Source organism: Tinamus guttatus, unplaced genomic scaffold (genome assembly GCF_059628265.1).
Source record: "Tinamus guttatus ecotype Peru unplaced genomic scaffold, ASM5962826v1 Tinamus_guttatus_pri_ptg000605l, whole genome shotgun sequence".
Taxonomy (NCBI): domain Eukaryota; kingdom Metazoa; phylum Chordata; class Aves; order Tinamiformes; family Tinamidae; genus Tinamus; species Tinamus guttatus.
Genome location: NW_028289139.1, coordinates 251,633 through 270,487, shown reverse-complemented (window position 1 = coordinate 270,487; position 18,855 = coordinate 251,633). Strand labels below are relative to the sequence as shown.

The following is an 18,855-nucleotide window of genomic DNA, read 5'->3' as shown; positions in this document are numbered from 1 at the left end:
TCAATCCTGAGAGAAGCTGAGAACTTCCAGCCCTTGATAGAAACCAGTGGAAGTTACTCTGTGTCTCTGAGGAGAAGCCAACTGCATGCCTAGAGCCAGCTTCTTACCTGGTGGATCTGTGCTAATGCTCTGATTGGAGATTTTGCTGAATCTTTCTAATCAGGTTGGTCCTGCAACCTTTAGTCATGGAAATCGCTCACTTCTCCAGTGCAGTTCCAGACTTGCCAACAAAAGACTTGCAGGACTGAGTACGGAAACAGTGGGATTTGTGTTCGCAGAAGGAAGTTTCTGATGGTTATGGGCCTAAAAATGCACCTGCCTAAATGGATGTTTGTTCAGCATTAGCTGGGAGGGGTAAAAATTCTGGGGCTTGCAAACAACACATTTCATTAGCGGACAATCTGGTTCAAGAACTTAAGGGATGCCTTAGTATTTTCTGCTCCCTGAGCAAATAAAGGAAGCACATGGAAATAGTGATCAAAAAAGCCATACAAATGTTACCTAGACTTTGTTTCTGCTAAGAGGACCAGCTTGGTTTGGGTCTTGGGAAAAGATTGAGATCAAATCACTCAGTCTTTAGTTTGGCATCATCCAGATCTGATTCACAGCCTGGGTCAGAATATCTGGTCTCCAGCAATTTCAAGTAACTGTGTAATAGTGGTTTAATTCAAAAGTCTACCCAGAGCAACTCTCCACAGCAAAGCAGGGTGTGTTGTGCGTAGTAGGTTGCATAAGAGTGAGGACACAGAAGTGTTGTGTGCCTCAGAAGAGGGTGCCGCACCAGTAACCGTGGATGGTGGCCTTCCTTCTCCTTTCTAGCCCCATGCTGTGCACCACAAGCCACAAAACACTTCCCACTGCTACCTAAAAAAATGAAGACTTCCAGTGTGGAGCACTGGAGAGAAGCAATGACCAAGCTGTTCAGTCACCCACATCTCAAGCAAATACCTTCATTCTGAGCCTGCACCACAAGGTTTTCTCTTAGAAGTCTTGTAAGGTCTCCTTATCATTGCAGTGCAGGCCCTCAAAAGTTGCCGCAAAAAATCTAAAACTGGAAACCTATTTCCAAAGCAAGGCCAATGGAAATCTTGTGTGTCACTACATTTAAGGAGAAGCCCCAAACTCCCTAGCTGGAGGCTGTCAATGACTCGTGAGATTTGTTCTTTGGGGAGATCTTCAAGCCCATTTAACCTGTGTCTTTAAGGAGTTTTTATCAAGTCTTTGCAAAGCCTCAGTCGTTTATGTCTTCAGGGAGAGATAGTAGGGTACCTGAAGAATGTGCTGGTACGTGATTTACCTTCATGGAGGAACAGCTTGGCACTTCACGTGTAGGAGCTGCTATATATGCTAATATGCTAACAGGCTTCATCTTGAAGTCTTAAAGAGGGATTACAGCAGATGAGTCCTCAGAACAGCAATAGAGATAAATCTGGCTGCTCCTTGCAGGTTGTTAAAGAGGGATTTCCTGGTGGGTGGGTCTCCTCAATGGGGTATTATTGTATTGGTAGCGGGGCAGGAAGGAATGGATTAAGGAATGGGGAATGGGCTACGGGGTCTTTGCATTTGTGCACAATGGATATAAGGTGGGAAGGGTGACAAGATGTCAGTGGGCTATATGAAACCAGGCTTGATTCCTGGTTTATGAGTGACCACACTGTAGTGCCTTAGCTAAGCATTACTCTTTAGAAACTCAGGCACAGCTTCTATGCTGGGTTGGTCACCAGTGACCAGGGCTTAGCTGTTGTGGAGGCTGCTGGACCTCCTGAGGCGAGGAGAGGTCGACCAGTTGGTGCTGTTACCCTCTATGCCCTGCCTGATCTTACCTTGCAGTAGAGCAAGGCCAATGCCAGAAGAATTGCTGTCCCCTGCATGTAAATTACTCTTGGGCTTCCCTTTCTCTTGACTTTGTTGAGCATGTGCTATTTTTTCTTAGTTGTGGTGAAGATTTTGGTATGCTCTTCTAGACTGCATTTTTGGCCTCCTAGTCTGTCTTAGGCGTTACAGTCTTGATCAACATTGGTGCTAATTAAGGGGGTGGGAGGAAGTTTCACCAGGAAGGATAGGAATCAAATAGAACTGAAACTTCGCCATGGAGATGTGGTCTCCTCCAAAGAGGAGAGTATTTGGAGAGAAGTCATGGCTATTCTTCAAATTTCTGGGCTTGCATCCGCCCTTATTTTAATGAAAACTGCAGCATGCCAGTTTTTGAAGGCCCAAATCCTGTTTAATAACACATTTGATATACAAAAATCAAAGTGCCCATCATCTACAGATTCTCACTGCCAAGTGCAGAAATGAAGAGCTCCTGGACAGTAAGCCCTACAAGTAGAAGACACATTCTTCACCTGGGTTGTTTAACCTCACTTAGCTAAGTTGGGTTAAAACAGCATTTAAAGCAAGGCAATTTGGTATTAGTTTGGATGAGTAACTTAAGTTCAAGACAGGTTTGGCTATTCATTTGGGTGAGTAATTCAAGTTTGTAGGGCAGGAGTGGCTCCCCAGTGACTCCTGAACCATATTGGCTTTTCAGTATTTTTACACACTTGTATTGTGTTTAAACACACATTGTGTTTAGCAATATGGCTGTGCTGCATGGGGGCTAGGCAGCCCAGGATTGTTGTTGCTCTGAGATGCAGCTTGCTTGCCTAGGCTAGTCAGCAACAGGGTATGGTGGCTCCATGAGAGCCATCATTATGGTCCAAGGTGCACTGGTACTCTTGCCATATACAGCTTATAGAGTCAAGAAGACCAGTTATTTTTCACTGGACTGTACCAAACTGTCTGAGCACAAGCAGGGCCAAGCTTAACTATTCTGCAGTTTTAAGTCAGGCTGTCTGATGCCCAATTTGAATTATGGACACCCTTCTTGGCAGTGCAGATGAAAACCTAAACATCAGCAGGTGTAACCATAACAAGAAATGGTGCAGGCATTGATTAACAAGCTAGTAGTCAACCACATACGTCTCAAAAATCAGAAGACCCAACCCTAGCAAGAGAAGCCTAAGACAGTTTCAGCCATTGGTCAAACAAGTTAGTGGTCAGGCCCATAAAACAGGTAAATTAATACGTGCAGTTAATATTTTTAAGTGCTTGACACAGTGACCTCACTGAGTTGCAACACTGATGATTACAGCCACTTTTCCAATGGAGCTGTAATGCTGATATATATATTTTTTTGCTGCTTTGCAGACTCTGAGTTAATATTGTTTAGTAGCCCGCACAGGCATATGAGGCTTGTGCCAGCGTTGTAATGGTGACCATGGCTGTTCGAGACAGTATCATCCGTTTCTAAAATATCTATTTGGAAAGTCAGGCTAAACATGGGGATATGTCTGGATTCCTTATTTCATTATCCCTTCTTTGGAAAACATGGACCTTATGTTAGGTTAATTTAAAGATTTCAAGGAAGTCCAAAGTAGCCCCAACATGAATAGTTAAAAAATGTATGAATGGTCGATGGAGAAGAACTTTCTGAAAGTTAACAGTTGGCTTGGGTTGAAGGCAGGAGGCTTTAAAGGGAGTTTTTAACTATTTCATTTGATAATTAGTTCCTGATATCTTAGGACAAACTTTGGAAATATGGAACTAAAAAGCAAAATGGTGCCTTTCTGTTGGCCAGGAAGTTCAATAGCCACAGCACCCATTTGCCCTCTTCTGAACCAAAGCACGAAGGGGGAATCACATTGTGTTGCTCAATGGATGTATGAAGTATTTTACGATAAGACATCTGCAGCCTCTTCAACTCCTTCCTGGTCAATGATGTCAGCATCATTGGATCAATGACATCATATAGGGATATGTTTGGATCAGGGATGTTATTAATAAAGCCATACAGAGAATTTAGCAAAACCCTATTATTTGCCAGTGTCTTGCTTTCAGGAACACAACACATCATCTCTGATGGGTCCAGAAAAAAAGTGATGTACATCATCACCTCCAATTGAGAAGACAGTGCTCAGAATAGCTAATAATAGATAATATACTTCATTTTAGATGTTGGACACAAATGCTACTTCTATTATGGAGCTTGCTGGAGTCTTGCTGTGCTGGATGCTCACTGGAAGTCTACCAGAGCCTGATCATGCTGCACAGAGCTCCCATCTATCGCTTACTAGGTATACTTACATACTCAAACTCAGCTGTCTCAAAAGCTACATCAAAATGCAGTTAGGAAAGCTGGTAGAAAAGGTTGCATGAACACGAACACCTTTCCTCCCCCAGAAGTCAATACCACTAGAACACTTTGCCACCTTTTATTTATTCTCTAAAAAGAGAAGTTTAGTTTCCTACTGGAGTCTTTTCATGATGGGATTCAATGTATTCTCATAGGGGAGGATGATTCATGGATTTGGGGCTTATCTGTCACAACCCCCATTTTACAGAGCTGGAAGGCAGCTTTATTAATTTAGAAAGTCCTCAGGAGAACATTTCTAATACTTCACCCTCAGCGAATCCATCCTTGCCAGGATGAAGGAGTCATTTTGAGTCTACATCATGCCTAAGGCTAGTAAAGAGGTCTAGAAAATCAAATTTCTATTTTAGGTGAAATTTTGATTTTTTTTATTGAGTTGAAAATCAGACAGAAAATATGAGATTCTGATTTTTCCATGTTATAAAAGGCTGAATATATATATATCGGGTTGTTGAAGCATTTTATCTTGTTAATGTTGGAATTTTATTTTTTACAAAATAAAAATAGTCTATCTCAATAATATCAAAAGACTTTAATATTAAAGATGCAGCAATGTGCTTCTTCAATAGTTTAATTGCTTGTTATTTTGATGTCACATTTCCAGATGAAAAGAAATAAAATGTGTCTGAAGAGAATCTTTTTTCATGAATTCAGAAGAAACTCTTTGAAACATTCAAAAAAAGACAAGAAAGAGAAAGCATTTTTAAAATCATGTATTGCACATTTTTGCTTGAAATTGAGGGGTCCTGCAAAACATCCCCCATTTGATGCAGCTGCCTTTTCTGATGGCAAATTGGCCTGGAAAAATAAATAAATAAATGTTCTTTTTTTTTTTTTTTCTGACAAGATATAATATCTCATGGGCTGGATCCTGCCTGCCTAGCCTAAGGGGTCTCTGACTTTTTTATGGCTCCGGGTGAACAGAAACATCTTCTTGTGCCCTCCCCACCCATTCGCACTCCCACAACAACCCTGTGGCAACAGCTTCCCTGGGAAAGTAGCATGATTAGGAAAGGATAAACCATAATTATTAGCTATCATTTAATGTGATTTAGCACCTGGAAATAAAGGAGAGGAAACTATGCCAGATGCTTAGTCAACAAACTGCAACCTATCAGGAAGCGTTCCATGAAGCAGTACTGCCTTGTCGATCAAACTTGAGAGCAATAGTCATAAATAGGCCAATAAAACTACTTAAATTATGTTGCAAAGGCTGCAGGGCCCTACCCATGACCTGCTTTGGTATCACTGTCTTTGAAGTATCCAGTCATCTCTTTGGTGTGCTCCATGGGAAACAGAGATACAGAAGGAAGAGGATTTGGCCCGCTATCTTTGCCAATGCCAACAGTAGAGCCAGAACCAGAATTGCTGCCTTGCACCTTGTCACTGGCCTAGGCTTGGTTTGGAGAAGTCTGCCAAGTAACTATTGTTCATTCTGTTTTTCATTCTGTTTTTCTTTTCCAGGAAAGGTGGGATGATCTGAGATGAAATAAAAAGCAGAATTCCTCCACTCATAACCTATATCTACTGCTGATTGCTCACCTCAAGCCTTGGGCATGGTTTTCTGTTTCCCAAGGGCTGAGTGAGCACTCTGGCTTTCTGTCTGCACATTGACTTCAGACTTTAGAGTATTCTGCAGCCAAATCTCCAGAGCTTCCTTGAGGTTCCACCATGGCCTATTCTACTTCCTAAGAGAGTACAGCAACCAACAATGACCCTGATAAAAGCCTGCAGGGAGCTGCTACTGTTCTTATGAGCCAGTGCTTTGCTTTACAGGAGCAACAGCAAATCTGGGCAAAGCAATCCCCTGTGGACTGAAAAGCCAGGGGGGAGCAGAGGTTCCTGCTGACCACTTTCCAGAAGGGTCTCAGTGACCAAAGGGAATATGCTGAAGTTGAGAGGGAAAAAGCGGGAGAACACCTCCCTGTTGAATGTCTTGGGGCCCGTTTCCATACCCACACAGTCCTCAGCTGTTTTGGCTTTACCCATCTCTAGCTATTTGTCAAGCAAACGTCTCTTCTGTTCAGCATCTCTGCCGACTCTGGCTTGGTGGAAGTCCTTGCGTGTTTCTGTTGGGCGCTCCCTCCTGCAAGCCACTGTCATTCTGTGACTTTGGCTCTCCCAAGACCTTGGATCCCCCCCAAAACTCTGCTTTCCTCTTCCAATCTTGATTTGCCTTCAGTGTTCACAACCTGTTTGTGCAGCACCCAATGTAGCAGGGCCCTTGTCCCTCTCATGAGCACATCATTCATATGCATGATAGAAACCCAAGCACAAAGCCATAACAATCCTTTTTAACCATTCCCTTTCCCTGACTGTTGGCGTCCATTTGTTAATCCTGTGGATCTTCCTAGACGACAAGGGAGTCTTTCTTTTAAAGGATGTGTTCCCAGAAAAGATGGGGCCTAGGGAGTAGGGAAAGAGACAAGTTAATCTTCCCCTGCAGCCTATATTTGCAGGGAGCAACCCGCTGCCTCAGCCAAAAAATGCCTTGTCTGTTTCCACAGTTCAGTCCCTCATACCAGCTGCTTGCCCTGTACCATTTATTTGTTTTTTACCAAGGAGGGGTTTGCAGTATGAGACACAAGTTGTACATATCATCACCACTGTGCTCCAAGAAACCCTGTCAGGCCAGTGTCACATCCATTCCTCTACCACGCAGGGGCAGAAAGAGCCGTGAAGGGAAGTTCTAGCTTCTCTGCTTTTTGTGATTTTTTTTTCTTTTGCCTTTTTTCTTGCAGCTCCTTTCTGGCTCTGCGTCTATTCACCACTGCCAGCTCACAACACATCTCCCGGACAAGAAGGGCCAGATACATGGATTTGGATCCCTGGGCATCTTTGTCAGGATGGCCATTTTGGCCATTTTGTACATACAAGCGTGGGCAGATGTGGTGCTAGCACCGCAGGTGGATAACAGCCCATTTCACCCCATCTTGGGCTCCATCACAATCTGCCACGTCCCCTTCCCCCAGTGCCTGCTGCGGTCGCTGCTGGAGAGGGATGTGTCCAAGCCTCCTTCGTCCCCTCTTCCCTCCCTGGCTCTGGTCCATGTGTGTGTGTTTGTGCAGCCTCTTATGTGCAGCGGGCCCATTTGGGGCCGGGATTCTCCCAGGACAAAGGGATGCTAATCAGCTCCCTCTACTGTTCCCTTTTGTCTAGGACTAGCTCCCACGCTTGGACTTGGCACTCTGGGATGCGGCAGAGGGAGCTCCTTGTTGCAACCAGCCTTAGCCCAGTTGGGGAATGTAATGTACCCAGCAGGGAAAGGAGGAGGAGAGGGGGGGAAGGAAATAATTTTATAACCCTGCGCAGCTCGCTGCCTGCCAGCCTGTTGCATTGTGCAGGCAGCCCAAAGCAGAAGTTTCCAATGCCTCCCGCCGCCCAGAGAGACACCACCGGTTTTCTAGTGGTGGGCTGTCCCTCTCCCCTCCCTGATCCCCCATCTAATGGTTTAGATGCCAGAAAAAATCTCCATGTCAGAGCTGGCAGCTGGGGGTTAGTGGAGCAGAAGGCAGATGAAGCACAGGGAGCAAACAGCACTGACTACCGGCTTGGCTGACACTTCTCTTTTTTGCCATCGCTGCTTTCTCCCATTTGCAGCCTCTGCCTGGGGGTTGGTTACAGAAGAAGCTGTTTACACGGGCTGTCTCATCTCCAGGGGAATTCACAGATGCACAAGAGCCAGGTCTTCCCAAGCTCACTTTGCAGGTGATAAGGTCTAGACTTGCTAGGAAATACAGCCTCGTCCTTGCCCACCAAGCACAGGCCAAAGGCAGCTTTCTTGCCAACACTCCTAGTCATTTGAGTGGTGGTGCACTGAGCCAAATGCAGCCAGATGTGATGCTAATTGTATTCTTCTGAGAGCTGCTGGGCAGCCTGCCCTATCATCCTACCCCAAAAAGCTGTCTCCACTTGTCCTTGAACACCACTGAAGTCACGAGAGACCAAACCTGATCTCTTTTGATGGTCACTTGGCCTTTGAACAGCCCTTGCAATAAAAGGAGGGAACTCCTCTACTATCTCATTGGCATCTCTCTCCCAGAGGCTGACAGACGGACACATTGTCACGTTTCCTCAGCATCTTGTCTTCTGATACTGAAACTTTGCTCTTGCCAATGCTCAGGGGAAGCTGCTAATCTCCCAGGACTGTTGTGGGTTAGAAACCAGAGATGCAGCTGTAGCTCATATTGCCCTCTACAAGTTGCATTCCCTCTCCAATGCTTCTGCCTATACTGAGCAAGCTAAGGAAAAGACAGTTCAGAAATGCTGTAACCATGAATTTGGGCTGCCCTGAACCTCTGGACTGGAGCACAGACTCAGGCAATGTGGTAATATACTTGCACTTATTATTGGCTCCCATCCTGGAGTAATCCTCAGCTCCAAACTCAGTTTACACTGATACGAAACATAACTGATGTTTCTCTTTTGAGCCAAGAGCTGCCAGTCTTTTTCTCAGTAGCACTGGCAAGTCTCTGGCCTACTGTATTTATGCATCTTGATGGCTGAGTGGAGCCTGCATAGTCACATTTTCAATCCTGATCCTTCCAGTTTCCTTCCCCATAGTTACAGGGTAGAGTTTGTAGATCTCCGTTGTTGATACCAGGGCAGCTGCCCAAATTGCCATTAGCGGAGAGGTAGATGGGGTGTGGTTAGAAATCAGATCCTCTTGGGAAGAGTTTCATGAGAGAGCAGAGTACCTCCTACATGCAACTAACCTCCTGGATGGATCAGTATCTTGTGGCTTTCTGCTCATGCCTTACTTTATTGCAGAAGTGGAGAAGTCTGATCTAGAGCAGAGAAAGAGGGGGAAAGCTTTTGGCACAGAGACAACTGAGATGCCAGAATGCCATCAGGAAAATATGATGAGATCTACTAAACATCTTAATTTTAAATCATGCAAGACATTTTGAGATGGGGTTGTGCCTGAAATAGTAAGGGGCTGGCTGTATTCAGTGGTCCAGGAGATCCTTTTCAGTGCCATGTTCTTATGTGCCTAAAATGGCCTTCCCAACAAAGGACAGATGTCAGAACTGCTTTTGAACAGGAGAGAGCCTAGGGTGGAAAATATTTGCCCCTAAATCATGCCTCTAAAAAGTATACATTGAAGTCTGAGCCTGTAGCCCTAGGCTCCCTGTATAGTCAATGGAGAGAAATAAACATCTTGGTATGATTCATGTTATCCTGAGATAGGTGTCTAAGATAGGTCAGATGAATTGCTCTCTGGAGATGCCGATTGCTCTCCACTGACTACAAAGGGAGCCTGGGGTGACTAGCTCAGACTTTGACATCTAGCTTTGGGTAGATGAGATCAGCCCTATCTGAGAGCCTGTGGAGCAGAACTGTTACAACACAGCAAGAAAAAAAAAATTGGAGAAGACTTGTGTCTCCCAGTTATTATAACTAATGTCTCCCAGTTATTTTAACTGAATTTTAAATCCTTGCTCTATACCTGTTCAACCAAAGGAAAAACTCACGTGGATTTCACTAGGCACAAGATGCCTTTCTCATCCTTGGTGGTAACAGCGAGGAAAGACCCTGAGCCCATGAACATAGTTACTTCTTGGTCCTCCCATGGGAGAGAGAAGAGGTATGGAGCTGGTTGCTGAAAGATAGAGCCCTAATTAAACCTAGCTTTGAAGGTGGTAGTACCTGGCATCACAAATAATACTAGATTTGACTTGGATCTTACATTTCTCACAAGCTAGAGTAATGCTTGCTGGGCTCCTCATCTACTACCAGGTGGTGGTGAGCAGAAGCCCTCTGACCAAATGAGCCAGTGTCCTTGGATTCCCAAAATAATTGATGGGAAAAGGTAGGAACTTTACAGTGTGATCAATTTAATCACAGCTATCTAAAATCACAGATATCACAGATACCTAAACATCACAATATCTTAAAAACCTTGTCTGAATCATGCCGCATGGGCCCCCAGCACGATGGAACTCCCTCAACATGTCTCACCATCTGACATAATGAACCCAAACTTTCACTGAACCACTGGCAAACATGCTGAGAAAGTATGGTGCTGCAGGCAACATCACTGTTTGCTCTTCTGTAGGCCTCAGTTTAAACTTTTCAATTTTCTGTGGCTGAGAGCAATGTTGGATGTTCTCCCAAGCAACATGTTTAGCTTATCAGAAAGATATTGAACACTTACTTGTTTATAATGTACAGGTTCCCCCCACACAAAGAAAATAGTCTGTTCTAGAAGAGCTATTCTGAGTCTAGCACATAAAAGCGTAGGAAGAGCCAGTGGTTGGTTGTAAACACCAGAGCAATGTCAAGTTAGAAATGAGGAGACATCTATGAGGAGTAGTAGATTATCTGGCTTTTGATGGTATATCAAGAACAGATGTCATTTGCAAAGAGACTCTCTAGTCAAATTCAGATTTTTGGTTTCATTCCACAAGTCTTGAGGCAAAATCCTCCAGTCTATCTCATGCGAGAAGTCTGCTTGGATAATCTGACAGTCCTGATGGGCCTTGACACATGCAGTGTGCACACTGCTGCAGGAAGGAAAGAAACAGGGATTAGGATAGAGGCCTTTGAGATTCAGTGACCTGATGGCTGTATCAATACAAGTTATTATTGCTGCCCTATCCATTGGCAAGTGGTCCTCAAGAAGATGAGGAGATCACTTTATGAAGGGCACTTTGCCATGTCTACTAGACAGTGTCCTCCACAAAACATCACTAATGAAGCTCATTCTTTAGGTTTCAAGGTCTCCCTAGATAAAATCACAGCAGGGTCAAACCCCATCCCACCATGATTTGTCCAAATTGATGGAAGATTAATTTGGAAGCAACCGTGTGGTCCTGAAACTGCTGTGCTTTGTATCATGTCCATCTGGGCAAGTGCCCAATGAGGACCTGTATCCAAAAGGGCATCTCTTTGCTGGACAAGCATATATTTAAGCTTGTGGGTGCCTGACAGTTTTTGCCCTTTTGCATTCTAGCAGGGGTAACGGCCAACCATTTATGTCCCCAAACCCCAGCATCACCCTAAGCTTATCATCTGTCCAGCGGGGAATTCAATAGATGTCCTTAGAGGGGACATCCAATGGGTGCAGACAAAGCCACAAGCCCCTTCATGCGCACGACAGACACCCCGACATACTGAAAAAAAAAAAGAAAAAAAAAAAAAAAAAAAAAAAAGGACAGTGCAGCTTCCAAAGGTGGCATGAGTGTTAAACTCTAATAAACAAGCCCCGTCCGGGGAAGCTGAAAGCATCTGAGCCCTTCTCAACAAAGCATTTAATCCAGGCTGGCGTAACCTTTGACATTATTAGGGATCGCACTGACCCTAATCCAATCAGATTGATTAACTAAAGCAGAGACCCCATAAGCTGACCCCCCTCTGGCCTCTGCTATTTAGCCCTGGCCAAACAGTGGGAGCGACGTGCTGTATTTACACCACAATGGGTCCGCGCTGAGAACCTGTTTCATTACAGAGCGACTTAAACTCCCATTACTCCATCAATGTATCATTCTTCAATAGTTCATTAAAAGCTGCTCCTCCACAATAACTATTAACCATTTCTCAGTCCAGCTGGCAGGTTTAAAGCCCCGGCCAGTCCTTAGCAGAAGGAGGTGGGAGTGGGGGAAAGAAATAGATAGACAAGGGCTCCCTTTTTAAATTTAAACGAACTGGGGGCTTAAATAGTTTGAGGTAATTTACTTTTATTGAAAGGGGGAGGAGAGGGAGGAAACTTTTATTTTGACTTAATTATGTGCTCAGGTCTTTTAAAGCGGTAGCGGCATGATAAGCTTTTATTATATTGCTTTTTCTGAGATCAGTTCATATGTTTGCCCAGACATTCAAAGAGAGCTCGCATGGCATTTTGAGACTAGAAGATGCACCACGACTTAAATATGTCCCTGCGTCAGTGCCTTCAGCATGAAGTAAATGCCAAAGACAAGGCGAAAAACCCAATTCCTATCAGAGCAACTGAAGTTCAAGATGGAAAATGCCTATTGGGTCTCATGGTTCACTTTCTGTTGGCAGTGCAGGTGTGTTTCCCTCTCCTGCAGTCTCCAAAGTTTCGCCCTGTATATTTTTACAGCTAGCTCAAAAAACTTTCCTTGATTCCCTGTCAGTTTTCTTGCAACTGAGAGATAAGGAAATTCACTTACAAAAGGCCAGACCTCTTAGTCAAGCAGGTGGCCACGGACCAGGGCTAACTTGGTGCTTAGGTAGAGCCATATTCCACTCTGTCTCTTAACACAGATGGAATAAAATTAGCAATCTCAATGACTGCTGCAGAAATGGGAATAGCATTTTTCCCCTATAAACCACTCTGTTAGAAAAGTTTAAGTGAAGAAAAGTTACTTGAAGTGTAGCCCCTTATATATGACAGATGGACAGACAGATTCAGATATGAGGGAAGGAAATCAGACTCACCTCCTTGCTCAACAGGTGTCCTGCTTTTATTCCCAATAATTTAGGATGTCCAAGCCACCCATTTCCTAGCGCTTTGCCCGTTTGAAGTTCTCTTCCCATATCCCTATAGCTGCTCCTTCTCTCCCAAGAACAAAAGGAAGGAAAAAACACGACTCCCTTTGGACAGGGAACATTTATTCCATTGCCAAAGAAGGACAAAACTGTGTAACCAGGCAGGATGGGATGGAGAACTTCATATTGCCTGGGTGCAGCTAGAGGGACAGGGAGCCATGTTGTGTCCACGTGGCAACAGGCCTTGACCCCTTGAATGTCACCATTCCTTAGTAGTCAGCCTCTGTTCTACACAGCATTGCCATTTAATATTTGATTTGTCTCAACTATGGATCTGTAAATATATATACATTTACAGATATATATAATATATATAAACATATGTCAAAATAGAACTGTTGCTATAACCGCTTGGGTTCTTGCTTGCATAGGGACACCAGCATTCAGCCCCACAGTGAAAAAGAATCCCATTTTGGGCGAGATACCAGAATATGGCTCCTGGTGACAGTTTGGCACTGCTGAATTAGAGCAAGAAAGAGCCTAGCCCTGAATTAGCAATGAGATACCAAAGCAGTGAGCACAGCACCGGCACTGCGGCAGCTTCAGTGAGATTTGGGTCTAGAAAGTGTTTCCTGGAGGCAGTGGAATCCATTCCTTGCCATCAGAAATGTCCAGATATGTGTGTGAGGGAAAGGGGAGCTGCTTTAGTGACGGCAGCTCGTCTGTGCTGAGAGTCTCTACTGACTTAGATAAGAAACTCCTATCTTCGGTGCCTGAAGTTTTAAGCTGCAAAATAGTTTTGCTTTCTTTCTGTCCGTCTTTTCCTCTCTTTCTTGCTTTCTGGGTAGTAGCTCAAATATGTTCCTACCCTGGGGGATCTGCCGCACAAGAATGTGACTGAGCTGTTTTTTTTCTCCCCCTCCTGCTGTAGGTGAAGCAAAACTGAAGGGTAGTTTGATTCTCCCTCAAGGAACAACATTCTTCAGTTATGAAATCGTCCCAACCTCCTTTCCCTCGCTGAGCCGAAAACCTGCAATCTCCGGGCCTCAAGCAAGGGACAGACCCTTCGTGTCGATGCAGTTGTGAGATAAGAACATTTGGTGGCTAGTCACTTTGAGGACCTGGTGGTCAGTGAGGAGGGAAGGGTTGTTTCCCTCCTGCAAGCCCTTCATGCTGCAGGATACGAAGCATCTTATCCGAGAAATGTCTATGGGAGAAGTCCTCAGTTTTGCTGCACCATGTAAACCCAAGTGGTATAGTCACCAGCGAGTGAGGTACTCAGAATGTGTTTTAATTGCAAGGAAGGTATTTTGGTGGTGCTCTTTGATACGATTTTAACTGCCCCATGCTGCAGACCGCTCAGCAGGTCTTATTTTGCTGTGGCCTCTCACCAATGCACCGAAATAGTGCTGCTACTGTTAGCGCCGTGTCTCGGCTCCCTGGCTATAACAGGATAACAGCATCAGCCCATCAGCTGAAATCACCAGTTCTCCTGCTGCGTGCATATAAAATGCCTGTTTGGGCCAGTGGAGCCCCACCACAATAGGCCCTGCCATGATACAAATCAAGGCTTTGTTCCCCGTTGGCCGCCGCGATGCTCTCTGGCGTATTTTTTAAAATTCGCGCAGGAGGAAATGTCCAAGTCTCTTCTGAGTAACACAGCAGGGGAAAAACAAACAAAACCCCAGTAGCAGCCCTTGTCTGCAGAAGGCGAGCGCTGGAGGAGCGCGCTGAACGTGGGAGATCAGCTGCACGCATGGGGATTCAGAAATGCAGCCCAGACAGTCTCTCCTCTCCTCGTATGAGGTCAAGTGGCGTTACTTTTTGCTATACAAGACAAAGTGATTTCAAGTGTCAGCCCTATCAGAAACTGTAAATGTTTCTGGAGCTGTAATTGGAGCCAAAAATTAAAAAAAAAATTAAAAAAAAAAAAAGAGAGGATTTCCAAGCGTCCTTTGCTGGTGCTCTATTAAGAGAAGGCAGCCATATAATATATATGCTTTGCTTACGGCATCTGGATTTATCTTCTTGGCAGGAATTAAAAGCAAAGGAAATCTGTCGCTCAGATGAACCCACTGGTGCTAGAGGGAAATGCAGATCCTGACCCAGACGGTCTGAACCCAGCAGGATCAGGAAGGATTTTACAAGTCAAGATCCAAAAGCAATGCCGGATAAAACAGTGTTTGGGAGCTAAAATAAACTCCTACTAACATACAGGGAAAAAAAGATCAGATATTTCATTGCTATTTCATTCAGCAGCTTAGGATAAAACATTACTAGCATCTTCCACTTGTGTCAATGGGAGCTGCATCGGAGGTGATTGCCTGAATTACCACCCTGTCTTCGGGTGCCACTTTCAAGACCAGTGAAAGCAGAGCTGTTAATTGAGGGGGATTTCCTCAGGCCTGTGATCTTCCTTGTATCCCACTACAGTATTAACTCTAATAGTCTAGTCCTTAGGAACCACCTCCAGCTGGGATGGAGTTTAGACCTGCATTGTGGCGTGTCACTGCCTATCATTTCCCCTCTGCAATCACCAAGAGAACCTAAAAAGGCATCACAAAGTGCCACGGGGTCAGAAAAGAAGTCAGACGTCCAGCCTGACCACTGAAGACACAATTGCCCCATTCCTTTGTGCTCCTCACAGTGGGCAGGACATAGGAGTAGAGGATAACTCATGTTGAAAGGGACCTAAGGAGGTCTCTCGTCCAATCTCCTCTTCTGCTCTAAGCCAGATCAGCAATGACCCACTTTTCCAGTTGCCCATACAATCCCAGCAGAGCTTTGGAGACTGGAATAGCTGCTACCTATGACTGGATATTCACCATATAACCAGAAGGTGAACTGCCACTCTACACTGGAGAGACAAAATTACTAGCTATTTCTCTGATAAGGTGTAGTTATCTTGTGTCTAGCAAAGGCCCTCTAGATCAAGCCTGAATTGCTTGGATGAGGTCCTGGAGGGAAAATATATTCCCCATTTCTCCAAGCTCAACGCTTGCCCTTATTTGTCCATTTCACATGGCTCTTTATCACACATTATGGGAAGGAAGCAGGAGTTCACAGCTGGCTTCCAGAGATCTCTGCTGTTACTCCCACCATGAACATTGACTCACTTGACTCACCTTTATCTAGCACGGGCCCGAAGATGGCTAAGCTGTCATTGACGGTTGTGCAGTTCCACCTCCTCCCTCGAAACTGGTGCTGGCATTCCTGGATCCCGATCTTCACCCCTTCTGCCACGCTGGGCATGATCTCCACATAGTTCCGACAAAAGCGCAGCTGCTTGGGGACCAGTCCTGGGATGCTCCCGCAGAGGATGGGCTGAGTCCCCAGGGAAGAGTATTGGTGACCAATTGCCAAGGACCTGAAAATAAGAAATGCAACGGAAACAGGATGCTGTCAGGCTGGCTATGATCTTCATGCTTGGTTCCCAGCTATGTGGGACAGAAAATCCATATTTTGAGTTCTTTTGGGTCCCCCTTTTCTACAGAGAGCATTCCTCCCACCATCATGCCTCCCCAAAACAGAATGATCTATTTTCTGAAATCTCCTTAGGGTCTAGCAAGATTTTTTTTTCTTTTTGAAAGCCAAGCCCACCTATACAAAATCAGGTAGGATTGGGAAAAAAAAAAGCAGTTTAGGAGGCTCTGGAATTAGAAAGTAAAAAATATTTTCAGAGCTACATATGGTAGTAACACTAACAGTAGAACAAGCTTCAAGTCTTTGGAGAGGGGAACACCAAAAACGACAACCCTCTCACAATTCACCAGTGTGCCCTATATGACCGAACTTTACCAAGCAACTTCTGTGCACTGAAACTGCCCCTGAAGATTCAAGCAGTTTCGACCTCAAGAGCTTGAAAAGACTGGCTGTGAGCCAGATACTGCGGGAGGGATATGTAAATTCACTACCTTGTGACACTTTCATAAGCAGTTAAATTTCCTGTGCTAAGCAGTTAAATTTCCTATGCTATGGAGGCAAAGGGATGAAAATACAGTCCTGCCAAAAACTAAATAATTTGAGGAAAGATTCTTCTATGGCTCGGTGTGGGTCCAATGTCAATGTTATTTCCCTGTGTAAGAACTGGCACATAGAAATACACATGCATGGGTGCATGCAAGTCAGGGCCATGGCTAGCATCTTTGTAACCTCCCTGAAAATAATATATGTGGTTTTTTTTGTTGTTGGTTTTTTTTTTTTTTTTTTTTTTGCTGTTTATCAGCACATTTCCACACATGTTTAATTTACATGTGTGCTTTGATTGCAGTGTCCAGGAACCACTATGTTGGTTGAAACCTTAAAGAGGGACAAGACAGCTATGCAGAGAGATCAGTAGATATATAACTAATTAGATTTTAAAGTGTTTTTCCTTGTTCTTCTAATAATAAACTTGATTACTAAAACTGAAGGGATATAATTTCCTTTTATTCTAATTAAATCTCTTGATTGACTTTTCTGCTCAGAATTAATGACAAGCAAACCTGCTTGGGCAGTATGCACTTGTGTTTATATTAACTTTTTGCTATGTGGTTTTTTAGTATGGGAGCACCCTAGTGCATTTGAATTATCAACAGGGCAGTCAAAGAACATGTCTTTACTCTGTTTTGCACAAACTAAAAAAAAATGCAGGAGTTCTATGAGTGCTAGAATACATAAGAAAATTAACTTGACTCCAGAATTTCTGTGTACATAGATAAAAGTTGTTTGAAAGTGTCAGTGACATTAGGAGAAAAAAAGTACTTATTGACAGCAATATTCAGTTCTGGAGCCCAGATGCTCCTAGGTAAGAGACTGAAACTCAGAGAATCAGCTCGGAAAGCAAAGCTCTTTTCCTAAATTAGTCACCTATATTCCACACCAGCTGCACTTCTGGGGAAAAGATCATCTCAACTAAAATTAGCAGAATATCCATCCCAACTTAAGGAAGAAGAATGAGAAAAGTAGCATGGATTGCTTCCTTCTTCACATTACATTAAAGAAAAGAGGCCGGGCAGCTCACGTTGACTGGGAATTCTGTTCATCTCACCTGCCTTCAGATGTCTGCAGCACAGGAGTCTCCAAGCTGAACTACTCACCCCAGGCTGCTTTTGTAATCAGTAGGGAGAAACAGGCACTTCTAAGTGCGATTCATCTGCACTATTTTAGATGTCTGCTGTACAATGAGGTGAATCATGCCCTTGACTCCACTGACCGTATTGACTAGACGTCATTGGCTATCAAGATAGCCTGGGTGGCTGGTTGAGTAGGATATGTCTGCACTGCAAAAGTCTCCAGATGAATCATGGCATGGTTCTTAATATTTGGGGTGGCTAAATTAGATGAAAAAAGTCCTACCCAAGAGAGTTAAGTGCTGTGTTGGATCCCATACAAACAGCTCAGCTCGGTTGTAGGAAATGGGCAAGTTCTTGCAGGAGTCCACAAGAGAGGACAGAGAAGAAGACCCAGCTAACTTGTTTCTATGAAGCTCTAAAGAATGTGGCTTTATGCAGGTCATCTTGAGCTTTGGGCTGAGGGAAACACTAGCAGACTGAAAAGTATCTGTGAAATACATCCTATGCCAGGCTATAGGGTGCTTCTCTCTGCACATTTGTGTTTCATTGCTAAGTTATATACACAACATTCCTGGATCAAGGAAAGTGATCTGAAGGTCTGCCTTGAGCTTCAGAGGATCTTCTGTATGTTGCCTTTTTGGGTATGTGAAGCCTTAAGTCTTAGCCCATAAAACCCCCTGAGGACTGGGAGCAAGGAGCAATTCACTGAAGTAAAGTTTAGGATTGAGAAGTAGATTGTTTTAATCTTTTTCTATAAACACTAAGGAGAAGTAGATACCTTCATTGAATCATCCAAAGATATCCACTAACTTAGTTGCTCTGACATCCTTCAGAGAGTACTTCTTCCACTAAAAGGAAGGATTAGAAGGAGTCTAGGATGGCTATTTTCAATACCTATTCCTATATAAATTAAAGCCAGCAGCATTCTTTCTAGAACATTCAAGACAGTCTTGTCCTATTCCCTCTGAAGGAAAAGTTTCCATCGAGTTAAAACTGGTGGTAGGCTCCATCCATCACCTTGTGAAGCCAAGGAGACATTCATAGATCTATTTCAGTAGGACCTGGATGAAGTTTTAAGATTCCAATCTCATAAGCTCTCATTTATGTGTAAAGTCATGCTCATGCTCATGCCCATGCCTATGTTTTTCAGTGACTGGC

The 18,855-nt window shown here is 44.1% G+C and overlaps 1 protein-coding gene across 1 annotated transcript in view; it reads right to left on the bottom strand.

Moving 5' to 3' along the window:
- The window catches only part of WNT3A (Wnt family member 3A), an 80,752-nt gene that overhangs the window by 19,128 nt on the left and 42,769 nt on the right, over window positions 1-18,855 (bottom strand). The window contains exon 2 of the mRNA XM_088535040.1: window positions 15,769-16,010. Coding sequence (XP_088391166.1) covers window positions 15,769-16,010 — 242 coding nt within the window. The remainder of the gene's footprint in view (window positions 1-15,768; window positions 16,011-18,855) is intronic.